This window comes from Danio rerio, chromosome 16 (assembly GCF_049306965.1).
Source record: "Danio rerio strain Tuebingen ecotype United States chromosome 16, GRCz12tu, whole genome shotgun sequence".
Classification (NCBI taxonomy): Eukaryota; Metazoa; Chordata; class Actinopteri; order Cypriniformes; family Danionidae; genus Danio; species Danio rerio.
The window spans coordinates 32,621,857-32,643,708 of NC_133191.1; the positions used below are offsets into that span (position 1 = coordinate 32,621,857).

The following is a 21,852-nucleotide window of genomic DNA, read 5'->3' on the forward strand; positions in this document are numbered from 1 at the left end:
ACTTGTGGTAAAAAAATCTCTGTGATTTAATCAGGCTGTAATGAAAGTCCATAAAACCACCCATTTTCAGACTACAATTATTCCTAAATAACTTAAGTGCCTTTTCAATGAATATCACACGACATTAAGCATCACTAATATACAAAAAGATGTCATCTTTGATTTTCTTCTCATTTTTTGTGTGTAAAGAGGACAGAGACTACACCTAATGAACCATGTTAATGGTAATTTTGGCACAAATGAATAACAGAGGTGTGATATTTAGTCTCAAAGAACAATGAATCAGGTTGGTCACTGACATCGGTTGCTCACAAGCATCATAAGGATGTTCCCTAATGGCAACAGCTTATTTACTTCATCTACAGTCCATGGATACAGCAGATTGAATAGAAACAGTAAGATCTGCACATACATTGGAGGTTTGGGAGAACAGTGACACCCTCCACATTGCCTGTAGGTCTTTAATTAAATTTGGCCACTAGAGGGAAAACATTTCAAATGAAGGAAGGGACTGAGTGCTGAAACGTCTCTAATATAGGAAACTTTCACCTTTATCCTCATTTAGTCGCTCCAAGTTCTTTAAACTTCACCAAAGTAATACATCACAACAAGACTGGCCTATTTTACCAAACCCTTTGTCTTTTTATGCTATTGTAGTTGAACTAAAATAGGGTTAAAGCAGCTAATTCAACATAAATAAAATTAAAAATAGTATTTATGTAAATGCATACATTATAAAAAACATTAACCTAACTGAAAATATCATAGTTTAATATTTACATGATTATTGTTTTAATATAACAATTATAATATAATTGGTATAATATAATTGGTATAATATAATATAATATGATATAATATAATATAATATAATATAATATAATATAATATAATATAATATAATATAATATAATATAATATAATTAATATAATAAAATAAAATAAAATACATCATTTTGTGTGATAATAAGCACTATGAATAACCTAAAAGTACAATAGAATCATTTATAAATAATTCACTGGCAGGCTTAACTATGTAAATTAAAAAATCTGACCTAAATAGCTCAGATGTAGTAATGTATAGCACAAATAACTGATGTTACCAGCAGCTTTGTCTGTATTTGTTTGTTAAATCAATTTTTTAACTTAAATGCCTAAGACATAATGTTTAAAATGTTTTATTTATGCAAACATTTTATTTATTCATTTATTTATCTACTTATCTATTTATTTGTTTGTTTGTTTTTGTTACAACTAAATTGTTACCAGCAGGAGTTTTATAAAAATAAAAAAAAATCAAATCTAAATTAGATCATATCTAAATCTCAAGTAAATGTCAGTAACATTGTGACAGCTGTTTTAAGAGTTCATAAAGAGCGACATAAAAGCCTGGAAGCTGAAGAGGGTTTAAAATGCCTGTGTGTTTAGTCGTTGTGCTGCTCACATGTTTGTTTCAGAAACTATTTGTCCTTGAATGTTCGCATATATGCCTTACACTAGCAATTCCTGAAATAGCTTTGTATGAATTATACAAAGCTATAATTAGTTGCAATAGATTTTTACTCTTAACCATTTCAACAGTATCTATTAATTTATATCAGAGATTAAATTGATTTAATTTAGCATTAACAATATATTTACTTGCAGTCTGTTTTGTCAGAAAGCTTACAGCTTACAGCTGTAAGCTTAATGCATGGGTTACATATAAGCTGAGGTGTAGTTTTAGGCAGTTGTTCCCGAAGTGGGGGTCATGGGACAATTTCAGGGGGTCGCTTGGTCATTTCCAAAATCAAATCAATTTTACTAAACTATTAGAATTACCATATTTTATCCAAAACCCTCAGAAGATCCAATAATAGTTTTTAATAGTGAAAAACAACAACATGCTAATGAAAAGCCATCAGCCTTTAAATATTTTTTTTCACAACAATAGCGTCAGCTGCAGCAGACTGAGTTTATAGAACCAGGTTAAACTATCTGACACCTTTATGGCAATCAACTACATTTAAAATAAATACAGGCCACAACTGAACATTGAGGATGATCGCTGAGTGGTGGTCTCCAAAATTAAAACAAGAATAGATTTGTGCTGAAAACATTGTGCCACCAGTCTCTGTAGTTGAGGTTAATATTAATGAAACAAATTAATAATTGACTATAAAAAATGATATGGTTGTTAGACTGTTGCAGTTTTTTTTGTTGTCAGTATGCTTGTGTTTATATAGGCCTATTGTTGCGTGAGCAACGTTTGTATATTTATAACCACCTTGAGGAATTTGGGGGTTGCAAGTCACTGGCATTGTTTATTTTAGGGGTCGTGGGCTGAAAAAGCTGGAAACCCCTGGTTTTAGGGACAGTACTACCCTCTTTATGTAATGACTATGATAACTATATAGTATATACATGCAAAACAGAACTATAAAACAGTACTTTAATAAACGCTTTGTTAATAATTCTAACTTAATGTTTTCTCTTTTCCAGCATGTCTTCTGCAGAGACATTTTGATAGTGAGCCAGGAGTTTGGGTTATTTGATTTTTTTATTCTCGGATATAAGCAAAAATCTGTCTGTAGTTTGTTTTACATTTTAAAACAGATTGTAAAAGGATGTTTATCTCATACCCCCAGCCCAACCTTCTAAAAACCTCATCATTCCCTGAATATTTTCTCTCTCTCTTTCTCTCTCTCTCTCTCTCTCTCTCTCTTTCTCTCTCTCTGTTTTGCAGTGAATCCAGTGACACAAGCCTCTCTGACCTGCCTTTATAAATGCCGGTCTGACCTTGGATTAGCGTAAGACTCACTGATTTGTATTGGTCAAATCTTGCCATCACAAGCCCTCAGATGCCTGCGCACGTGGCAGATGGTACACTTCTGAAATTGTGAATGTGCTTCAAAGGCACATGTGTTTATCACGAATGTATAGTTTGCCAGCATTTTACTAATCCTCAGCCTGAGGACATCTGTGCATCAATGGTGGTGGCACTGGAAAAACACAAACAAGCGTCTGTTAGGGCTTTTATGAATGAACTGTCACTCATTCAGCACTTTATTACTATATTCATGCAGTTGACAAAATTATTAGCCCTCCTGTGAAATTTCAATTTTTTTTCAAATATTTCTCAAGTGATGTTTTTGGGATTTTTTACAGTATTTTGTATCATATTTTTTACTTCTGTGTAGTTTTATTTACTTTAGTTTGGCTGGAATAAAAACATTTTTGGGACAATTTAAGGTCAATATTATTAGCCCCTTTAAGAATCTTTTTTTTTTTCTTTTGCCCATAAAACAAATCACTTTTGTCTAAAAACTTGCTTCATTATCATAAATTGTTGCACTAATATAATAACCTGGTCTTTAAATTGCAATTTAAGCTTAATAGTATCTTGAAAAATAACTAGTGAATCAAATCTTATGTATTGTCTTGATGGCAAAGACAACAGAAATAAGTTATCTGAAATTAATTCATTCATTTTCTTTTCATTTTTTATATTATTATTTTTTATATGTTTTTATGATTTTTCATATTTGTAAATATTGCATATAAATGTCAAATACAGAGCATTAACATAAAAGCAGAACAATACAAATGAAATAAATACAATAAATAAATAATGTCATATAAATTGAGTAAATAAACCAAATCAAAAAGCATACAAGAAATGTTGCCAATGGGTTGCCAATATCATAGTCTTAATATTTTGTATTTTTACATGTTTGCTAGCATTGTGGGTCACAGAAATTCAGAAATTTTCCTTAATTATTAAAATAAATTTCAATCCTTTCATGGAAAGTTTTCAAAAGCTGCAACTCTTCCTTAACCCTGCGATCCACTCAAAGAGATTGGAGGTCTACTGGAAGATTTCCAGTTTTTAACAATCACCATCTGATGATAAAGCTCTGTTTCCACTGTGTTTCAGCTTTATTCATGTGGCTTAAGGGACAGAGGGCATCAAATATTTACAGTATAAGCTTGGGCAAAAGTCATACTGGGTCTGCAATATCTTTACAAGGTATTCATGCACTTCTCTCCAAAATTTTGGACTTCTGGCCATTGCCATAATGCATGATAGGTCACCTGCTTCTTTTTGGCATTGTCAGTATTCTGGATTGTTTTTAAAACCTGCTCTAAACAGTCTCTTAGGAGTCCAGTAAAATCTGAAATTTTAAAAGTAAAAGACGTGTTTTAACATTCGAGACATTCATTTTAAATTCCCAGCATTTTTTTTCTCAGTTCTCATCTTTAAATATGCATCCCAAATCCCAGATTATCTTAAATGCAGAACTGATATTTTGACTTGTTTGACTAATGAGTAGTGCATAATATTTAGAAGCTTAATGGCTAGCTATAATACTGCAGACCATGTTATCAATATTTTTACCCTCAGGAGAATTTGAAGGGAGGCCAAAGACATTTATGGGTAAATGCCTCAACTGTAGATACCTCCATAACTGATTACTAGCCAGATTAGATTTATGCTTAAGTCTTTTAAAAGATATATATATATATATATATATATATATATATATATATATATATATATATATATATATATATATATATATATATATATATATTGTCTTCATAAAGATCTTCCAGAATGTTTATATTATTATTATCAATCTATTTCTTCCATAAAACTGATGTTACACCTATTAACAATTTTGGATTGGCCTAGATGGATGATGAAGAACTTAGAAAATATAGGAAATATTTTTTAAACAATTGCAGAAGGGGTGAATAGTTTTGACTTCAACTGTATATGTGTACACAAACACACACGCTCACACACACACCATAGGGTTGTACCAGCTATTCTCTTTGCTTAATCTGGAATACAAGTCTACACTAGAGGCTTAGTATGTATTGTACATTAAGTTAAATGTAATTGTGCAATGCAAAAATATTTATTAGTGCATTTAAGACTAACTTAGAATCACTTTACCTTATGAACTGCTAGGTTGTAACTTGCTAGTATGTGTAGTTATTATTATATAGTTATATAGCATGCACAAAAAGGGAAGTTTGATGCAGGTTCTCTAGTTCTCACTCTGTAAAAAAACTTTGAATCAAAAGTCTCGTGACAGTCATGGGACCTGCCATATGACTGCAGCAGGGCATTCTGGGTAAGGTCTGCGGTCAGACTGGAATGTAAATTTACAGGAAACAGATGTGGATTCGCTGTTAGCAGAGTAAAAGGAGAGGAGCTTTTCCTGCTGTAAAACATGCATGAACAACTATAAACACTTGGCCTGTTTAAATATATATCAATACAAAAATAATACATTCAGTTAATTAAATATTTTTTCAGTGGTCAGGCTGGTTATTATCTGACAGATGCAAACTTATGACTTCAAACTCAGTATTAAAAAATAGCATCTTTCTCAAGCCCTGGTAACTTCAGCATGACGAACACTTCCCCTTCTTAGTCTATACAGTTACTCCATGATGTTTACTGTATAGGCTTGCAGTCAGCATTCATATAATATAATTTATGAATATTTAAATATTAATTATTTTATTAGGTCTCTGCTTGTTTTGTATAAGCATTGCAGTGTTTTGTGATGATTTGAACATTTGTTTGCAATTTTAACACTTTGTTCAAAATAAATTTTTTAATTTATCACAATTTAGATGTGTTTATACCAACAGTATCTGCACTCACAAAATGTTTGTTTGCTACACACACACAGTCATCAAAATAAAGGTAATTTAGTTGCATTAAATCTATCATTGGCCTTTACATAGATTTTTTCAGTGCACAAAATGTATGGTATAAAAAGTATTGTAAAATTTTCTTTTCTCTTTAGATCAAAAATATATTCTTTAACTGTTTTCTGAAAGTCAGTATAGCTCTTCTATATGACCACACAGCAAAATCCTCTGTATAACATTTACTCAGTTTAGATAGTACTTCATCCCTCTCTAAATCGAGTTAGAGTTTTACTCAAGTAAAGGGACAAAGAATTAATACGGTGATGTCACAATCTCCAGCGATCATAACTCCATAGATCGCTGGATTTGACTAAATATAACCATGGACTACAAATCCGCCATTTCTGGACTACATTTTCATACATGCACTCCGCTCACACTCACACATGCTTCCTCAACTACACTGATTACACTGACACCACCTGAGGATTGTCAGAGACTGACTGCACACACTATTTAAGTTACACACTCACTCAATCACTTGGCCGAGTCTTGTTTATCTGTAGATGACATTACAACGCGTTTTCCTTGTCTTGGTTTCCCGTGTTTTGACCTAGCCATGTTTATCCAGTTCTATCCAGTCTGCCGCCTGCCTTCTGACCTCTTGCCTGTGTTTGACTACGATTCTGGATTTGCCTTTATAAATCTGTTTGCACCTGTGTTGACTATTGCTAGCCTGACTTCGATTAAACCTGCATTTGGATCCAAACCTCAGTTGTCTGGGTCACTCCCCGTGGTAACAGGTGATGACTGAGAACTGATAATAAGCACTTGCTGTTAATAAACAGAAACACGGAAGAGAAACACAAAACTACACCTGACTTCAGTCACAGCCTTAGATGAAATCAGCTGAAATATAATACATTGAAGCTCTCAAAATCTCAGCAGAGGATCATTAAGCAACTCCACAAACAGCTTTACTTATTACCAAACGTTTGCCTTTATTTAAAGATAGACCAAATACTCTTTAAACTGAGTAAATATTACTCAGAGGATTTTGCTGTGCATATCTTCATTTTGGGAGCTTTTTGTTAAAAATGCATATTAGGGTTTATTGACCTTATTCTAAAATGCGGAAGTGCGCCTGTTTTTGCGATTGTCTTAGAAGTTCCGTTTCAGTCGCCTATGGGAGAAATGACAAGGAATAATAAACTGCAAAAAAGGTCAAACTACTTGCTCTACAAACAAATGTTTGCATGACTATACAGACCAAGTAGAATAATATAACAAGGAAATATCAATTTGCAACATCAAACAGCGAAACGAGCAGTTTTTAATGTCTAAAAATGAATGGAAGTGAATGAGACCGGAAGTCTCGTGCCAAAAAGATTCAAATGGCAGCGCCCGCTCGTCTGCAGAGAATAAGGTCAATACTGTGCTGTGTCCTCCAATAACCCCCTTAAAACTTTCTCTTATAAGATCAATAATTTTGAGTATTATTTTCCTTGATTTGGTCAATGAATGAAATTCCCAATCATCACATACACACACAAACACACACAAAACCGCCTAAAAAGTTTTGTAAAGCATGAATGGGCAGGTGTGTATCACTAAATAAATGCTTCAATCATTTAATGCATCTGGGTCAAAGTCAATCCTTCCTTTCAGGTTATGCGGGTGAGTATGTAATAATATCAAATTAATCCCAGTAAACACTGTGTTTTACCAAGAATGTGCAGTAAACGTGATGCTGAGGAATTATCTAAACAGAGTAAAAATACTTTATCTGAAATTATCATGGCACATTTTTTTTGTAATTCAATTATTTCAGTGTTGTCTTTTATGTCAGATGCTAAAATCTTCCATTTACTTTAGTCAAACAGAATACCACAAACTATCACCAGCGACTGGTGATTTATGTTTAATTTATACTGTACATTGATTAAAACTTATTAACATATGGGGTAGGACTGTAAAAAGTCTTCTTGTCTAATTTCTACTAATTATGATTAATGCAATCCATATAAAATACATTTAAATATGAGGAATGTATAGAAAACACTGACACAAGTTATATGAATCTCCCATTATAATTACTGAACTTTGTTGTTAATGATGAAAGAATATGTCTAAATGCGAAATTCAGTGTTAATTGATGACTTTGAATAAATCTGACTGATTATAAACTCAACGGGAATTTGTGTAATATAAGAATTCTGAAGCAACATATGCACAGACCTACAGTAAATAAAATGCTAATGCAATTTCAAATTTCACTTTGATTCATTTGAGGGGCATTGTCTTGCCACAAGGCCTAGTTAACTTTTGACCCTGATTTAATAGTGACGCTCTTTATTTCTTTTTACATTTCACTTTAACTGGGACAGACGCAATCATTTAGTTTAAAGGTAGTTCACACAAAACTACAAATTGAATCGTAATTTGCTCACAATTAACTGGTTATAAACCTTTATGAGTTCATTTCTTGTTGAGCAATAATTAGATATTTAAAATAAAGCTGAAACCCATACAAATACTGTGGAAGTCAGTGGTTTTAAATTTCCAGTCTTCTTCAAAATAACTATTTTGTATGTCTTCAACAGAAGTGTATTGATGAAAACACTGTCAGTTTGACAGTGTGAACTATCCTTTTGTGTTCTTCAATTCAATCTTCAATTTGTGGGGCATTATTATATATTTTGTAGGTCTCTATCCTCCCACAAACCCCTTCTAAACTTAATTTTCAACCCTAATTTAAACTGATTGCAGTGAATTGACACTATTATTTTGTACTTTAATTTCAACACCTAAAACAATTTAATTGTGCATTTTTTGCACCATTTCTTAAATTTGTGGGGGATTTTTGTTCATTACATTTTAGCCTCAAGCCCTCATTAATTTGCAACCATGATATAAAGTAGACCCTCTTTATTCACATTTCAATTTAATTGCAACGTCTGAAATAGTTTCGATTAATTCTGCAGGGACCATTTTCCCTCTTTTCTTGAGTTTGTGGGGCAGTTTCTTGAATAAATCTAGGTCATGGTTTTGATTCCCTATTCATAAAAGTTGAATGTATTCTTAAATATAGTCTGCTCAGACTTGTCATCACATCAGCAGGTCGTCCAGCTTTTGGTATTTATGGGTTTGCTTGTATTTTTGTGAGTAATTTGCACAATACATGAACGACTAACACTAAAGGGGACTTTCCTCAACATATATTTATATCTTAATGCTGACTGCATGCCTATACAGTAAACATCACGGGACAGTTTTGTAGACCTCAAACACTGACACACTGCACAGGGAACATGCATTGTTGACTAACAAGGGGAAGTGTTCGTGACTAGTTAACAGGGCCCCTGGAGAATGACCCTGAGAAAGATGCTATTTATTAATACTGAGTTTGAAGTCATAAGTTTGCATCCGTCAGATAATAACCAGCCTGACGAGTAAAAACTGTCAGCTGACTGAAGATGAGCTGAAATGAGAATGTTTATCAGTAAATCACATGCATCTTTATTCAAATTGACAAAAAACTTGGCAAATTGCTAAAACAACAAATAATAGTTTATCTTTTAGTTGATCATTTGGAAAAGTGGCAGAAGGTAGATTTTTCAGATGAATCATCTGTTGAACTGCATCTTAATCATCACAAATACTGCAGAAGACCTATTGGAACCTGCATAGACCCAAGATTCTCACAGAAAACAGTCAAGTTTGGTGAAGAAAAAAATCATGATTTGTGGTTACATTCAGTATGGGAGATCTGCAGTGTGGATGGCAACATCATTACATTACAAACCACAGAAGAGGGCAAATGTTTCAGAAGGATAGCGCTCCTTCTCATACTTCAGCATCTACATCAAAGTTCCTGAAAACAAAGGTCAAGGTGTTCCAGGATTAGCCAGCCTAGTCACCAAACCTGAACGTTATTGAGCATGTCTGGAGTATTGAAGGCATTGAAGATGAATCCAAAGAATCTTGATGAATTCTGGGAGTCCTGCAAGAACGCTTTCTTTGCCATTCCAGATGACTTTATAATAAGTTATTTGAGTCATTGCAGAAATGTATGGATGCAGTCTTCCGAGCTCATGGGAGTCATACACAATATCCATTCTTATTTTCACTGCACAATGACTTTATATTATATACTGTATATTATTTCTGTTAAGTGACAAGACTTTTGTCTAGGCAAGTCAGACCTTACTATCCTAATTAAATAAGTAAAAATCAAGACATGATCATATTATATTTTGGCCAAATTTGCATGATATAGAGGTCTGTGCCTTTCATATAAGCCACTTCTGATACCAAATGATCAACTAGAAGTCAAGCTACTATTATTTGTTGCTCCTAAAACTTGGATAGGTGACAAGACTTTTGTCAGGCAAAATTTATTTGTTTATGACAGATGAAAAATGTTTTAATATTAGTTGGAATGGGAAATAAGACAAGGAGTCTCTACAATAGTTTTAGTAAATTTCACATACAAATATATTTTCTGCAACCTGTTTATAGGGCTTGGATGAGTTTTAATATTGGGGTCAAAAGAAATGTTTGGGGGAGAAGCATATGTACTTTTAAGTGTTAAATAATAAATAAATAATTATTTAAGAAATAATGCTAATAAAAAATGCAAAGAAATACAAATGCCACTAAAAAATTATAAAAGTCAGCTTTACATCTAATAAATATAAAATGCATTTTTGGAGGCATTTTTGCCACACGTCGTAGTCATTTCAGACTGCAAACTAAATGTAATTTAGTAATTTAAATGACATTCTTTATTCATTTTCCCATTTCTCTTATACATTATGAGAGATATAATGGTTATGGTATAGTTTAATAGCACAGGGGCATTATCCCCTTGCATATACACTACTCCCAACTTCCCGCTTTTCCTAAAACTGTAACCTGACCCCTGACATCATCGTTTGGGCTGGTGTTTAATCTATTCCAGATATTCTTCCCTTCCCCTCAACAAGAGCAACTTCCTCAAAACTTCCTCATAAAAAGAGGCCATCGACCGTTTCAATCCCGCAGCCTTCTGTTGTTCTGAACTTTTGGAAATCGCTCAGGTAATCAGACTCTCGACTCAAGTGTGCATTGTTTATATGTTAACTACTTTAATATGGTGTACTCGTAAATATTAACATATCGAAACAATAGAAGTGCTCGGTACAGCTTTCGTTTTCTGTTTACAAAGCTTTTGTAATATATTTTAGAGCGTTTGTTTTACTGTAACAAAATGGTGCATTTCTTCTTGCTCATTTCAGTTCTCAATAACTTAGGTTACTTCTCTAAACCGACCGAAATAATTTGCAACGCCAGTTTCGTTTTTGCTTGTCGTTTACAGTTAACATAAAAGCTAAATAGTTCTCTGTGTGTGATTTTGCACCTTTGACTGCAGGTCAGAATGGGTAGATTTGGCGGATTCCCTCTGCTGGTGGTGCTGTGGTGTGGACTGGCTCACTCTCTGGACAATCTCTCTCTGGATGAGGCTTGGGAGAGCTGGAAAATCACTCACAAGAGGGAGTACAATGGCCTGGTGAGTAAACAGCCTACAAAGCCTGACAATTCAATCTCGCCTTTCAGGGTGCCGAGAGTGTTATTAGATTGGGTTAGAGATTTCTTCTTCATTGGGGATAAAAAGCCTGTTTATCTCTTCTCTGGAAAATAGATAGTTAAAGATGGCTTGTTTTATGTAATTTTATGTGTGACTACAGTGATTGGAATGTTCTTGCTTAATGTGTTTCTAGTAATGCTGTGCTTGTACATACACTTCACCTCAGTAAAAACAATGAGGAAAATCTTTCAGTTTCTGGAAATGTCAGTTATTTATTTGGAATTGTATGCTATCTATCTATCTATCTATCTATCTATCTATCTATCTATCTATCTATCTATCTATCTATCTATCTATCTATCTGTTTGTCTGTCTGTCTGTCTGTCTGTCTGTCTGCCTGTCTGTCTATCTACTGTCTGTCTGTCATTGCATTTTTTTTCAGACAATCAATATGCCCATACAGGTAAGGGTAAGGTAAAGGGAACTGATATACAAGTGAAAATTTCTGTTAATTTAGGCTACTCACCCCTAGTTCACCTGAGATGAGATTACTTTTTTCTTTACTTTACCATTAAAGAAGATTATTTTTAGCTAAATACATGGTCCTTGATGACTCATAAAATGCTATTTTAGTTTCCTTACATAAAAATCCAAGTAGGTAATTTGTAAAAAGCACATTTTAAGACCTATAGTTACATTTGAAAAGGAAGCCAGGGAATTAAGACTTATGTGGCTTACAATTTTTCTCAATCGCTTTGGTACATTTCTCAGCTCAGAATTGAAATTTGCAAAACAGTAAGTGCATTTCTCAAAACAACGCGTACAAATAGCAAAACACCATGGGTTACCTGCAAAAGTCAGTCTCTTGCTCAAAGTCTTTAGTTCATCTCTCAAAACTACATTTCTGTATCAATGAACAAGTCAGTGCCGTCAGAATGACAAGTCATTGTGTGCGGATAAGACAATCAAATTACTTAGTCATGTTGTCAATACAATAGTGTGCTCTGAATGGGAGTTCTGATGTAAACTATGGCAACTATTTTTAGCTATTTGTACTGTAATTTGTTGACAGATCATGTCATTGGGATACAGAAAAGAAAATACAAAACTGCATTGCACAAAGAAAAAAAAGAAAAAAGAAATGTGAACATAGGACAACCTCCTTTTAGACCTCCATTAGAAGAAGTAAAGCCTGGGATAAATTTGGGATAAATTTGCCAGTTATTGACAGATTTAGAATAAAAAAGTCTAATGCAAATGTATAGGAAATTGCATTATGACATATTACGTCAACTTGTTCAGCCATTTTGCCTGTGAAGACTTATGTAATGAATCAACAATTAAATGTTGTGGGGTTGAGACTGTTCAACAGAGACCAAAATATTACAGTTTGATCAACATGACATAAGCAACTGATAATGTAGGAAATATCAGAGAATTGCACATAATCATTTGCATGAATGTACAAAAGCATTTGCTACCTGTTCAAAGGAACAAGAAACTGCTTTTCTGATGTGCACAAGTGACACAATAATCTGAAGGTTGAACTGGTAGTTTTGAGAATTTAAATTCTGAGAAATTTACCAAAGTGACTGAGAAAAACTGTAATAAAACATTAAGTATGCTTCTTAAATATGTAGTGAAAAAAACAATGGAAGATTTATGTTATTTTAAAAAATACACATTTATTTTGGACAATGGGGGCCACCATTTATTAATTTGAGCAGTTTAGTTGTGATGTTACAGTAAATGGATACAGACACATGCTTCCTGACTGATATCCATGTTGACAAAAGGCTAGACAAAAAAGCTAGACAACAAACTTGTCAACATCTATTTTTGTTGCTGGAGAAAACTGTAAACTTACAGACTGCAGTAAATATGATCAGCAATAAATACACTGTAAAAAATCCTGGTTGCCTTAAATTTTTAAGCTGAATCAAATTAACCTTATTTCAAGAGTTCACAGTTAGCTGGTGATTGATTATAAAGCTTGTTTGGCAGGTTGTCCCAGGAGAGAGCCTTGAGCTCATAAGATCCACTAGCCCAGGGCTTCCTCCCATTTGCAAAGCGAGAGGAGACTTTAAGCTCAGGTAGATCTCGAGAACTCCCCTGCTGTAGTAGCAAATGAACAGATAGTGATTGCTCTTAAGAGAAAACTACTTATTAGGAGCATGTCTATGGGGTCGATTTGAATTAGTCAATTAATCTAAGTTGCATGTTTTTGGACAGTGGGAGGAAACCTGGGAATGTGAAACCATATCACAATTTTGGATTTGTAGTTGTGTTTTATTAATAACAGTATCAGGTAGAGTGCTGGTAGAGGTGCAGCCATGAAAATAATGGCAGCCCACAGTCCAAAATATGTATAAACAGTGTATTTATTTTTAAATAATGTGTATCTTTCATGTTTTATTTCTACATGTTTCATATATGTTGTCTGAAGTCATACAAGTCTTATTACACAGAGTCTAATTAAATTTAAACATCCTCTAATTGACATAAAAAATATCCATACATAAAAATCCTGTTGAGCATGTCATCATAAAATTATGTATGACGGGTGTAACAAGGTGACCCAATCAAAAGACAAGTGGTGCCCAAACTTTTTCTTATGAAGGGCCAAAAACAAGTTTGATTGAGGGCTGTGGGCCGAAGGTATATGCCAAACTGCACTTTAAAAATGTAGAGATCCACACATTTTGTTCAGGTTGTCAAATCAAAGTTACCACATTTCGGTGGATTAAACATAAAACAAATAAGTTGTACCCCAAAAAATTGTGTGGTCGCATAAGTAGGTTGAATAAGCAGAGTGTTTATTACCTTAAAGTTGCCATGGATAATTTCATTATTTATTTCATATTATTAATAAATAAATAAATAGATTTAATCATATTAAATAATGCAATAGATTTTTTTTTTTTTACATTTTATAATGAACATTTTTTAAACACAATGGAGATCAAAGCCAAATACACTAGTAAAGCTGCACCTGCCTCTGCTGATGTTTTCTGCATTGTCTTCTATCCATCAGTGACTGTATTTTTAAAATTTGATTAGTTTACAACATGTAATTAAAACATTTGATTTCAGTTTGCTTTTTTGTATTTTAACAATAAAACAAACTACCACAAAAAACTGCTCCTCTTCTAAGATGGTATGGTGGGCCAAATTAAAGGTTACCAAGGACCAACTTTGGCACAGGGGCGCTAGTTTGGGCATCTCTGGTTTAAACTAAGTGTGTGGATTTTATAGATGCCCCCTTAGCCACTATTTTTCCAATTTAAAATTCACAAAACATTTACACATTCGGACTTTACACATACAACAATGGATCTGAACCATGATTTCTGTTACTAACACCGATCAAGCTACATGATTCACAAATCTTTGATTAAAGCACAGAATGTCTTACATCTTGTGCGGTAGATATGATGGTGTATCATATTTCAGGAATGTAACAAACAACAAGTTGGTGGATGTGTTGAATTAAAGAAAAAGGCCAGCACTTTGAGAATCAAAAGCAAAATGATTACTAGTGGTTCCTGTGAATACATTGAGGTCTTATGAATTCTAACAATTTGTCCGTGCATGAAACTACTATAAATATTATAACATTATTACCTTAGTATTTGTATCATGTTCTAACATGTGTTTCATCATGGACAGAATGAGGAGTCTATTCGACGGACGATTTGGGAGAAGAACATGCTGTTTATTGAGGCCCATAATAAAGAGTATGAACTTGGGATTCATACCTATGATCTGGGCATGAACCATTTTGGTGACATGGTAAGTATTGTTACAAACTCACCCAAGTTTATTGGGCTATATTTTCATAGCTTGGAACCCACTGCTTGTTTAACCACTGTACAGTGTTACGCTGTTAAGCTATCACAATAACACATTCTTTTGATTGTTAGATTAGAGCGAGCATGTGACAATGACTCATCTTATTTTTTGTAAAGGCCTGTTTACTAAAACCTGTTCCAAATAAATTGTTAACATTTTTGAGAGTTTGCCAGTTTTTTTCAAACTAGATCTTTTTGACCAAATCTTATCTTATTGCAGACACTAGAAGAAGTGGCAGAGAAAGTGATGGGTCTTCAGATGCCCATGTACCGCGATCCAGCAAACACATTTGTGCCTGATGACAGAGTGGGAAAGTTGCCCAAATCAATTGACTACCGTAAACTGGGATACGTCACTTCGGTGAAGAACCAAGTAAGCAGATCACTAAACCTTCCAGTAATATAGCTGTAACATTTCCTCTTTCTCACACACTTATAACCCTGTCATTATTCTCTGGTAATAACAAAGTGCTTTCACACCAATGCCCACAAAATGCCTTCATGGTGAGAGTTCCACTACAGATTAAACTAGACTTGGTCGCCCTCTAGTGGTTAAGGAGTAATATTTCTTTCACCAGTAAATAAAGGGCGTTATGCTTTAGTTAGCTTCACTCTTTAAAATAAAACCACCAAATAGGTGTTTTCAAAGTAGTCAGAACCACTTTGACTTCCATTTTAATTTATTTTTCAGTTAATAGTTTGTATTGGAACAACTTTTGTCTTGTTGTGAATCATTTTCCACTAAAAGGATCATTCTGTGAATGCACCATATTTTATTTATCATCTTCATGAAACCTTAGATTTATTCTAAGTGTTTTTAATGCTGTTTTTCTACCGTTCTCCATCAGGGATCATGCGGCTCCTGCTGGGCGTTCAGCTCTGTTGGTGCCCTTGAAGGCCAGCTGATGAAGACCAAAGGTCAGCTGGTGGACCTCAGTCCTCAGAACCTGGTGGACTGTGTGACAGAAAATGACGGCTGTGGTGGAGGATATATGACAAACGCCTTCAGATACGTCAGCAACAACCAAGGCATTGATTCAGAGGAGAGCTACCCCTACGTTGGAACGGTATCTATCTATCTATCTATCTATCTATCTATCTATCTATCTATCTATCTATCTATCTATCTATCTATCTATCTATCTACAAGGACTGATTCACTGATTCAAGTTCTTTGAACTGAAAATGTTAACGATTTCACAGCCTAACAATGATTTTAAGGTGAAGTATAGTTTCTGCAGTATTAGTGTTAGATCAGGGATGCTCAACCCTGTTACTGGAGATCTACCTTTCTGCATAGTTCAGCTCCAACCCTGATCAAACACACCTGAACCAATTAATTAGGACATGGACAGCACTTGATAATTCCAGGCAGGTGTGTTTGATATGGGTTGCAACTGAACTCTGCAGGAAGGTATGTCTCTAGGAACAGGGTTGAGCAGCCCCCTTGTATTAGATACTTAAGCTAAAATAATGAAGCAGATTTTCTATTGTTGTTAAACAAGGACTGATTCGTTAAAGTTATTTAAATTGAAAATGTTAATGAGATCATAGCTTAACAATGATTTAATGGTGAAGTTTGTAGTTTCTGCAGTACTAGGGTTAGATACTTTAGCTCAGGGGTGGCCAACCCTGTTTCTGGAGAGCCACCTTCCTGCAGATTTCAATTGCAACCCATATCAAACACACCTGCCTGTAATTATCACGTGGTGTTCAGGTCCTAATTAATTGGTTCAGGTGTGTTTGATATGGGTAGCAACTGAAATCTGCAGGAAGGTTGCTCTCCAGAAACAGGGTTGGCCACCCCTGCTTTAGCTAAATAACAAAGCAGATTTTCAAACCATTTTTGTGCTCAACTCTCCCTTATATGATAATTCTTGTCTTTATCGTATGTTACTGTTTCATAGAACATTTTGAGGGATGTAAACAAAAACAATGGTCCCAATGTATTTCCTGTTTTACATTTTTAAATTCTATATCTTCTGAGAATCAAAAATGAGCCACATATTGATAAATAACGTTATGATAGCTGTTTTAACATTAAGTAATGATTGAATTGCCTCTTGTTACAGTTATGAAATAGTGTGATAACAAGCAGGGTTGCCCAATGACATGACCACACTGAAATGGTCTATATTCTGTAATAAAGGCTTGTAAAGTTTACCTTATCTGTGAAGAGAAACCATCCCTACTGAAAAAAACAGCTTAAACCAGCCTAGGCTGGTTGACTGGTTTTAGCTGGTCGACCAGCCTGGTTCTAGAGGGGTTTTGGCCATTTCCAGGCTGGTTTCCAGCCTTTTCTAGCCTGGGGTCCGTTCTTCGTACCTCGCTTAAATGATCTAAGATGATTTGGCAGATCCTGGATCTTTTAATCTTGATAACTGATCTCTCGCTAATTTGGTTCTTCAAACGAGTTTGCGAATCAGATTAGAATGTCTGGATAAACTGATCTGAGATCGCTGAAGGACAGATCTATCGATCCTCGAAATCATGATCAGCAATGCAACGATTGGCTGACGGCACAGCAGCGTAATGACATCATCTGATTAATATTCAATTATCCATGTGAGCAAAATGACATCAAATTAGCAGTAAACGGCTTGTTAAATATGACACGCAGTAACTTCACATTTGTTGTGAGCTGCAATTTCCACTTTCATGTGTCAAGTGTATTCATCATGTATTTCAATGCAAATCAATGTATTTAGTTCCACATTTAGAAAATATTTTCTTTATTATAGTTGCCGTTTTTTAATCGGCGTAAAGAATAACTGGTTGTTTACAAAAGTATTTTCATATTGGTAAAGGCAGCTGCAACTTTTGTGAAGCATCAAAATCACCAGCATATTAACTTTCAAGTTTATGACTGCATAAATGTATTATTGCTTTAAAAAGTCACATATGTGCATTTTTATTATACACAATTTGTACTAAAGCGATCTAAAAAGTTCATATCAATAAGTTTTCTCTTTGCACCACCAGGTGGCAGTTGTACTTTCATTTCGAGGGTGCAGATTGCATACGTTTAATTAATATGTATAACTTAATTCATTTTATTAATGACTATAACTTTATATATATAGTTTAAAAAATATGTACCATTTTCCCAAGTGTATATAACTACTACTGTAAGAAAATACCAGAATTCGGAACATACTTTCTGTATTATCTTTGCTTGAACTGAGCCGATCTAATCCTGTTTATATGATTTGAACCTGCTCCCGATCAGGTTTGACCTAGCAGAACTGTTGCTATGACAACAACTCTCGGATCAGCTTCTAAGAACGAAACGATCCTGGATCGTGTCAAATCGTCAACATCCAAATCCAGCTAATTGAGTAATCCACGTACGAAGAACGGACCCCTGGTCTTAGCTGGTTAGGCTGGAAAATGACTAGCTAAAACTAACTTGACCAGCCTAGCCAGCTATGTCCAGCTTAAACCAGGCTGGTCAAGCTGGTTTTAGCTGGATTTGGTCATTTTCAGCCTGACCAGCAAAGACCAGGCTGGATATGGTTGGAAACCAGCCTGGAAATGGCCAAACCCCTCTAAAACCAGATTGGTCAACCAGCTAAAACCAGCCAACCAGCCTAGGCTGGTTTAAGCTGTTTTTATCAGCAGGGATGTACGTTAGGTGATTCAAATTAATCCATTCCATCAAACGTTTATCATTGTTTTACCTCCCATGTAAACAGTCATGGTCCCAAAATGTCTGAACTCTGAACTGACTCTGTATAATACAATAGCCACGGCCAAAACTCTCCCAATTGGTTGAGTTGGAAATTGATTGACAGTTTTTAAACTTCCCTTTCTCCCTCTTTTGATGAAGTCGGAGAGTCTGTTTTCAATTTTGGACCGATAAACTCTTTAGTAACATAATTACAAAAGTCACTGAACAATAAACTGCGTTAAGAGACTTTGTTTCGGACCAAAATGCTTATGCTGTACAAACTACTTTGGTCTTTTGTTGACGTTTATAAATGTTCGTCTCACTACTGCTCTCTGCAGGATCAGCAGTGTGCCTACAACACTTCAGGAGTAGCAGCCAGCTGTAGAGGCTATAAAGAGATTCCTCAGGGTAACGAGAGGGCACTGACCGCCGCCGTGGCCAATGTGGGACCCGTGTCAGTTGGCATAGATGCCATGCAGTCCACCTTCCTGTACTACAAAAGCGGTACTTAACATCTCTTCTACAACTATATTGCCTGTAGTTCCATGTTGTTTTGCTGATATGTGTATAATAAAAGTCACTAATAAAACCCAAAACTCACTGACAGGTGTATACTATGACCCAAACTGCAACAAGGAAGATGTCAACCACGCAGTGCTGGCTGTGGGCTACGGAGCCACACCGAGAGGCAAGAAGTACTGGATTGTGAAGAACAGGTGAGAAAAATATTTGTTTTTCATGAAAATATCACTGTTTAACATCATAAAATATTATTTAAAAATTACAGGTAATTTATACAGTAATTTACATTATACAGTCAAATAATTGTGTGTAAATATAATATAAAAAGACACCTTTTTTCTGTTTTTGAAGCTGGGGTGAAGAGTGGGGAAAGAAGGGCTATGTCCTGATGGCTCGTAACCGAAACAATGCTTGCGGTATTGCAAACCTGGCCAGTTTTCCCGTCATGTGAGAGCTGGAAGAACTAGATCAAACTTGTCTGCTGCTGACCAGTACCAAAAAAGGGACTCAATCACTATCACTGCAACATGAAACCATGCTTGGGGAAATGCTTTCAAAAAGAGGCATTTGATTTTAATAACACAAGGTTGTGGTCCTATTTTGTCTTAGATGTCTTGTTCTTTATCCAGCAGTAAGAATTGTTTTGTGCAATATTTGAGATTTAGAAGGGAAGTTTTGATATTGAGTATGCAGTCAGTTTATATTTGATTCTTTCTTTCCTTTTTTTATTCCCCTGGAGGGATCGGATCTCTGAAACACGTGTTTTATGATGTTTTGATTAAAGAAATTACTTTTTTGACCATTAATTCTGAGTGCATCACATTTGAGTACATCAAATATGTCTGATGTAAGTTTTTAAATTACACTAACAGACTGATAGCGAGACAGTTTCACATCTCTGTACAGAAACATTGTTGAAATAAAATCTAAACAATAAAACTTGAGTGCCAAACCACCTTTATTTTGAACTTTGAGATTTTGTCCTACAAGCTAAAGAAGGTTACGAAGTCTTCGGTTTTGTAGAAGTGGAAGAGAAACCACCAGATGGATTTGGGGAAGTTGAAACCAAAGGACGTCAAGATGAATTTTAAGACAGCACGCAGCTGAAAGAGCTAATCTGTGCATGTAATCTGATGTTCAAACAAAGAAATGATGACAGTTACATGTTAGTTAAAAAAGAATCTTATGATCATAACTGAACCACTTCCTCATGAACAGATGAGTGACCCAGCGTTCCCCTTTATAAATTTTGACGTTGATTCACTTAAAACTGATTAAGACATAAAATCTTTAAACAAGTGATTCAAAAATACAATTGATGTAGATTCTGATGTATATAGTGTATTAGAATAATACTGTTGTGTACAAATAACAAGTACACTTTAAATGTAAACATGAAAAAAGCAATATGATAACTGAGATACCTAAAAATGACATTATTACATAAATGAACATATCAGATACACAGTGCTCAGCATAAATGAGTACAGCCCATTTAGAAAATAATTATTTTGTTTCCATTTCTCAGTGAATAAAGGTAATATATATATTGGTGCATTTGAACAACACAGATTCATTAAATAGATATTAAATACATAAAGTATATATATAATAACGTAATATTTTAGTTACCATATTCGGAAAGATCATACATTTAAATTCATGCTAAATATTGCAAAAATAAATTGCAAACTACAAAATTTCAACAAAATTGTACACATTTGTTTGTTGTTTCTCTTGATTTTAGCTATTTTAAAAAAAATTATTTTATATTTTCTCTAACATAAATTTGAGCTACTAATTTTTGGACCGTGACCGTACGTTATTTTGCTAAAGCTCCAGATTTGGCTTTAGGACTTACTAATCTAATGTATATCCACAAATATAATATTGTAAAGAAAATATTATAGAAAATATAAATTTAAAAGAGATTTGTGAGGGGTTTTATATATATATATATATATATATATATATATATATATATATATATATATATATATATATATATATATATATTGTACAGTGTGTACATCAAAACTTTTATAATTTTTTTACCGTTGTTAGGCATTTAAAATTCCTGTTATTTACATTTTGGAATTCAGTCATATTTAGTTTATTGTACAATTTTACATGAAAAATGATTTCAGAATGGTCTCATTTATTTTATCACAAATCACACATTTTATTTTTGTGCTTTAAGGCTAATGTTTTTGTCATTATATTTATGATTTTTAAAATTCATTTATTCAAGTGTATTTTAGAAAACTTTTCAGGGAATAAATAGTGATGTGACAGTTTTACATTGAATGTTGAATATGTCATTTTCAGTTCTGTTTGCAGGATGTTTTTTTTTTACTTTCTGAATGATTAAATGCGGTAGTCATTACTGTTTATGGAACAATTTCTCAATGCTCCATAGATTTTGTTCTGAAAGAAAACCGCAGGCATGTAAACGTGACACGAACCGATGACTAATACAAAAAAAACATATTGAAATGTAACAACATATTTTTTTTCTGACAAAAATATATATATTTTATCACTGAATCTCAAGTACTGTAGGCAATTAAGCAATAGTTTACCTCATG

At 34.0% G+C, this 21,852-nt stretch overlaps 1 protein-coding gene across 2 annotated transcripts; it reads left to right on the plus strand.

The window, feature by feature from the left end:
- The first annotated feature begins 10,663 nt into the window (after positions 1-10,663).
- Positions 10,664-20,220, plus strand: ctsk (cathepsin K). Of its 2 annotated transcripts, NM_001017778.1 has the most exon segments (8): positions 10,664-10,733; positions 11,066-11,203; positions 14,891-15,013; positions 15,293-15,445; positions 15,921-16,139; positions 19,081-19,246; positions 19,350-19,458; positions 19,616-20,219. In NM_001017778.1, coding segments are annotated over 7 exon segments (1,002 nt in total). In that variant the 5' UTR covers positions 10,664-10,733; positions 11,066-11,071; the 3' UTR covers positions 19,716-20,219.
- Positions 20,221-21,852: the final 1,632 nt, after the last annotated feature.

What these genes read in the sequence shown, in the direction of transcription:
- ctsk (XM_073924959.1), top strand. Translation starts at nt 14,930, where the DNA reads ATGCTGTTTATTGAGGCCCATAATAAAGAGTATGAACTTGGGATTCAT. An exon ending in GCTACCCCTACGTTGGAACG is followed by an intron (nt 16,140 to 19,080) that starts GTATCTATCTAT and finishes TGCTCTCTGCAG; the next exon opens with GATCAGCAGTGTGCCTACAA. An exon ending in TACTGGATTGTGAAGAACAG is followed by an intron (nt 19,459 to 19,615) that starts GTGAGAAAAATA and finishes CTGTTTTTGAAG; the next exon opens with CTGGGGTGAAGAGTGGGGAA.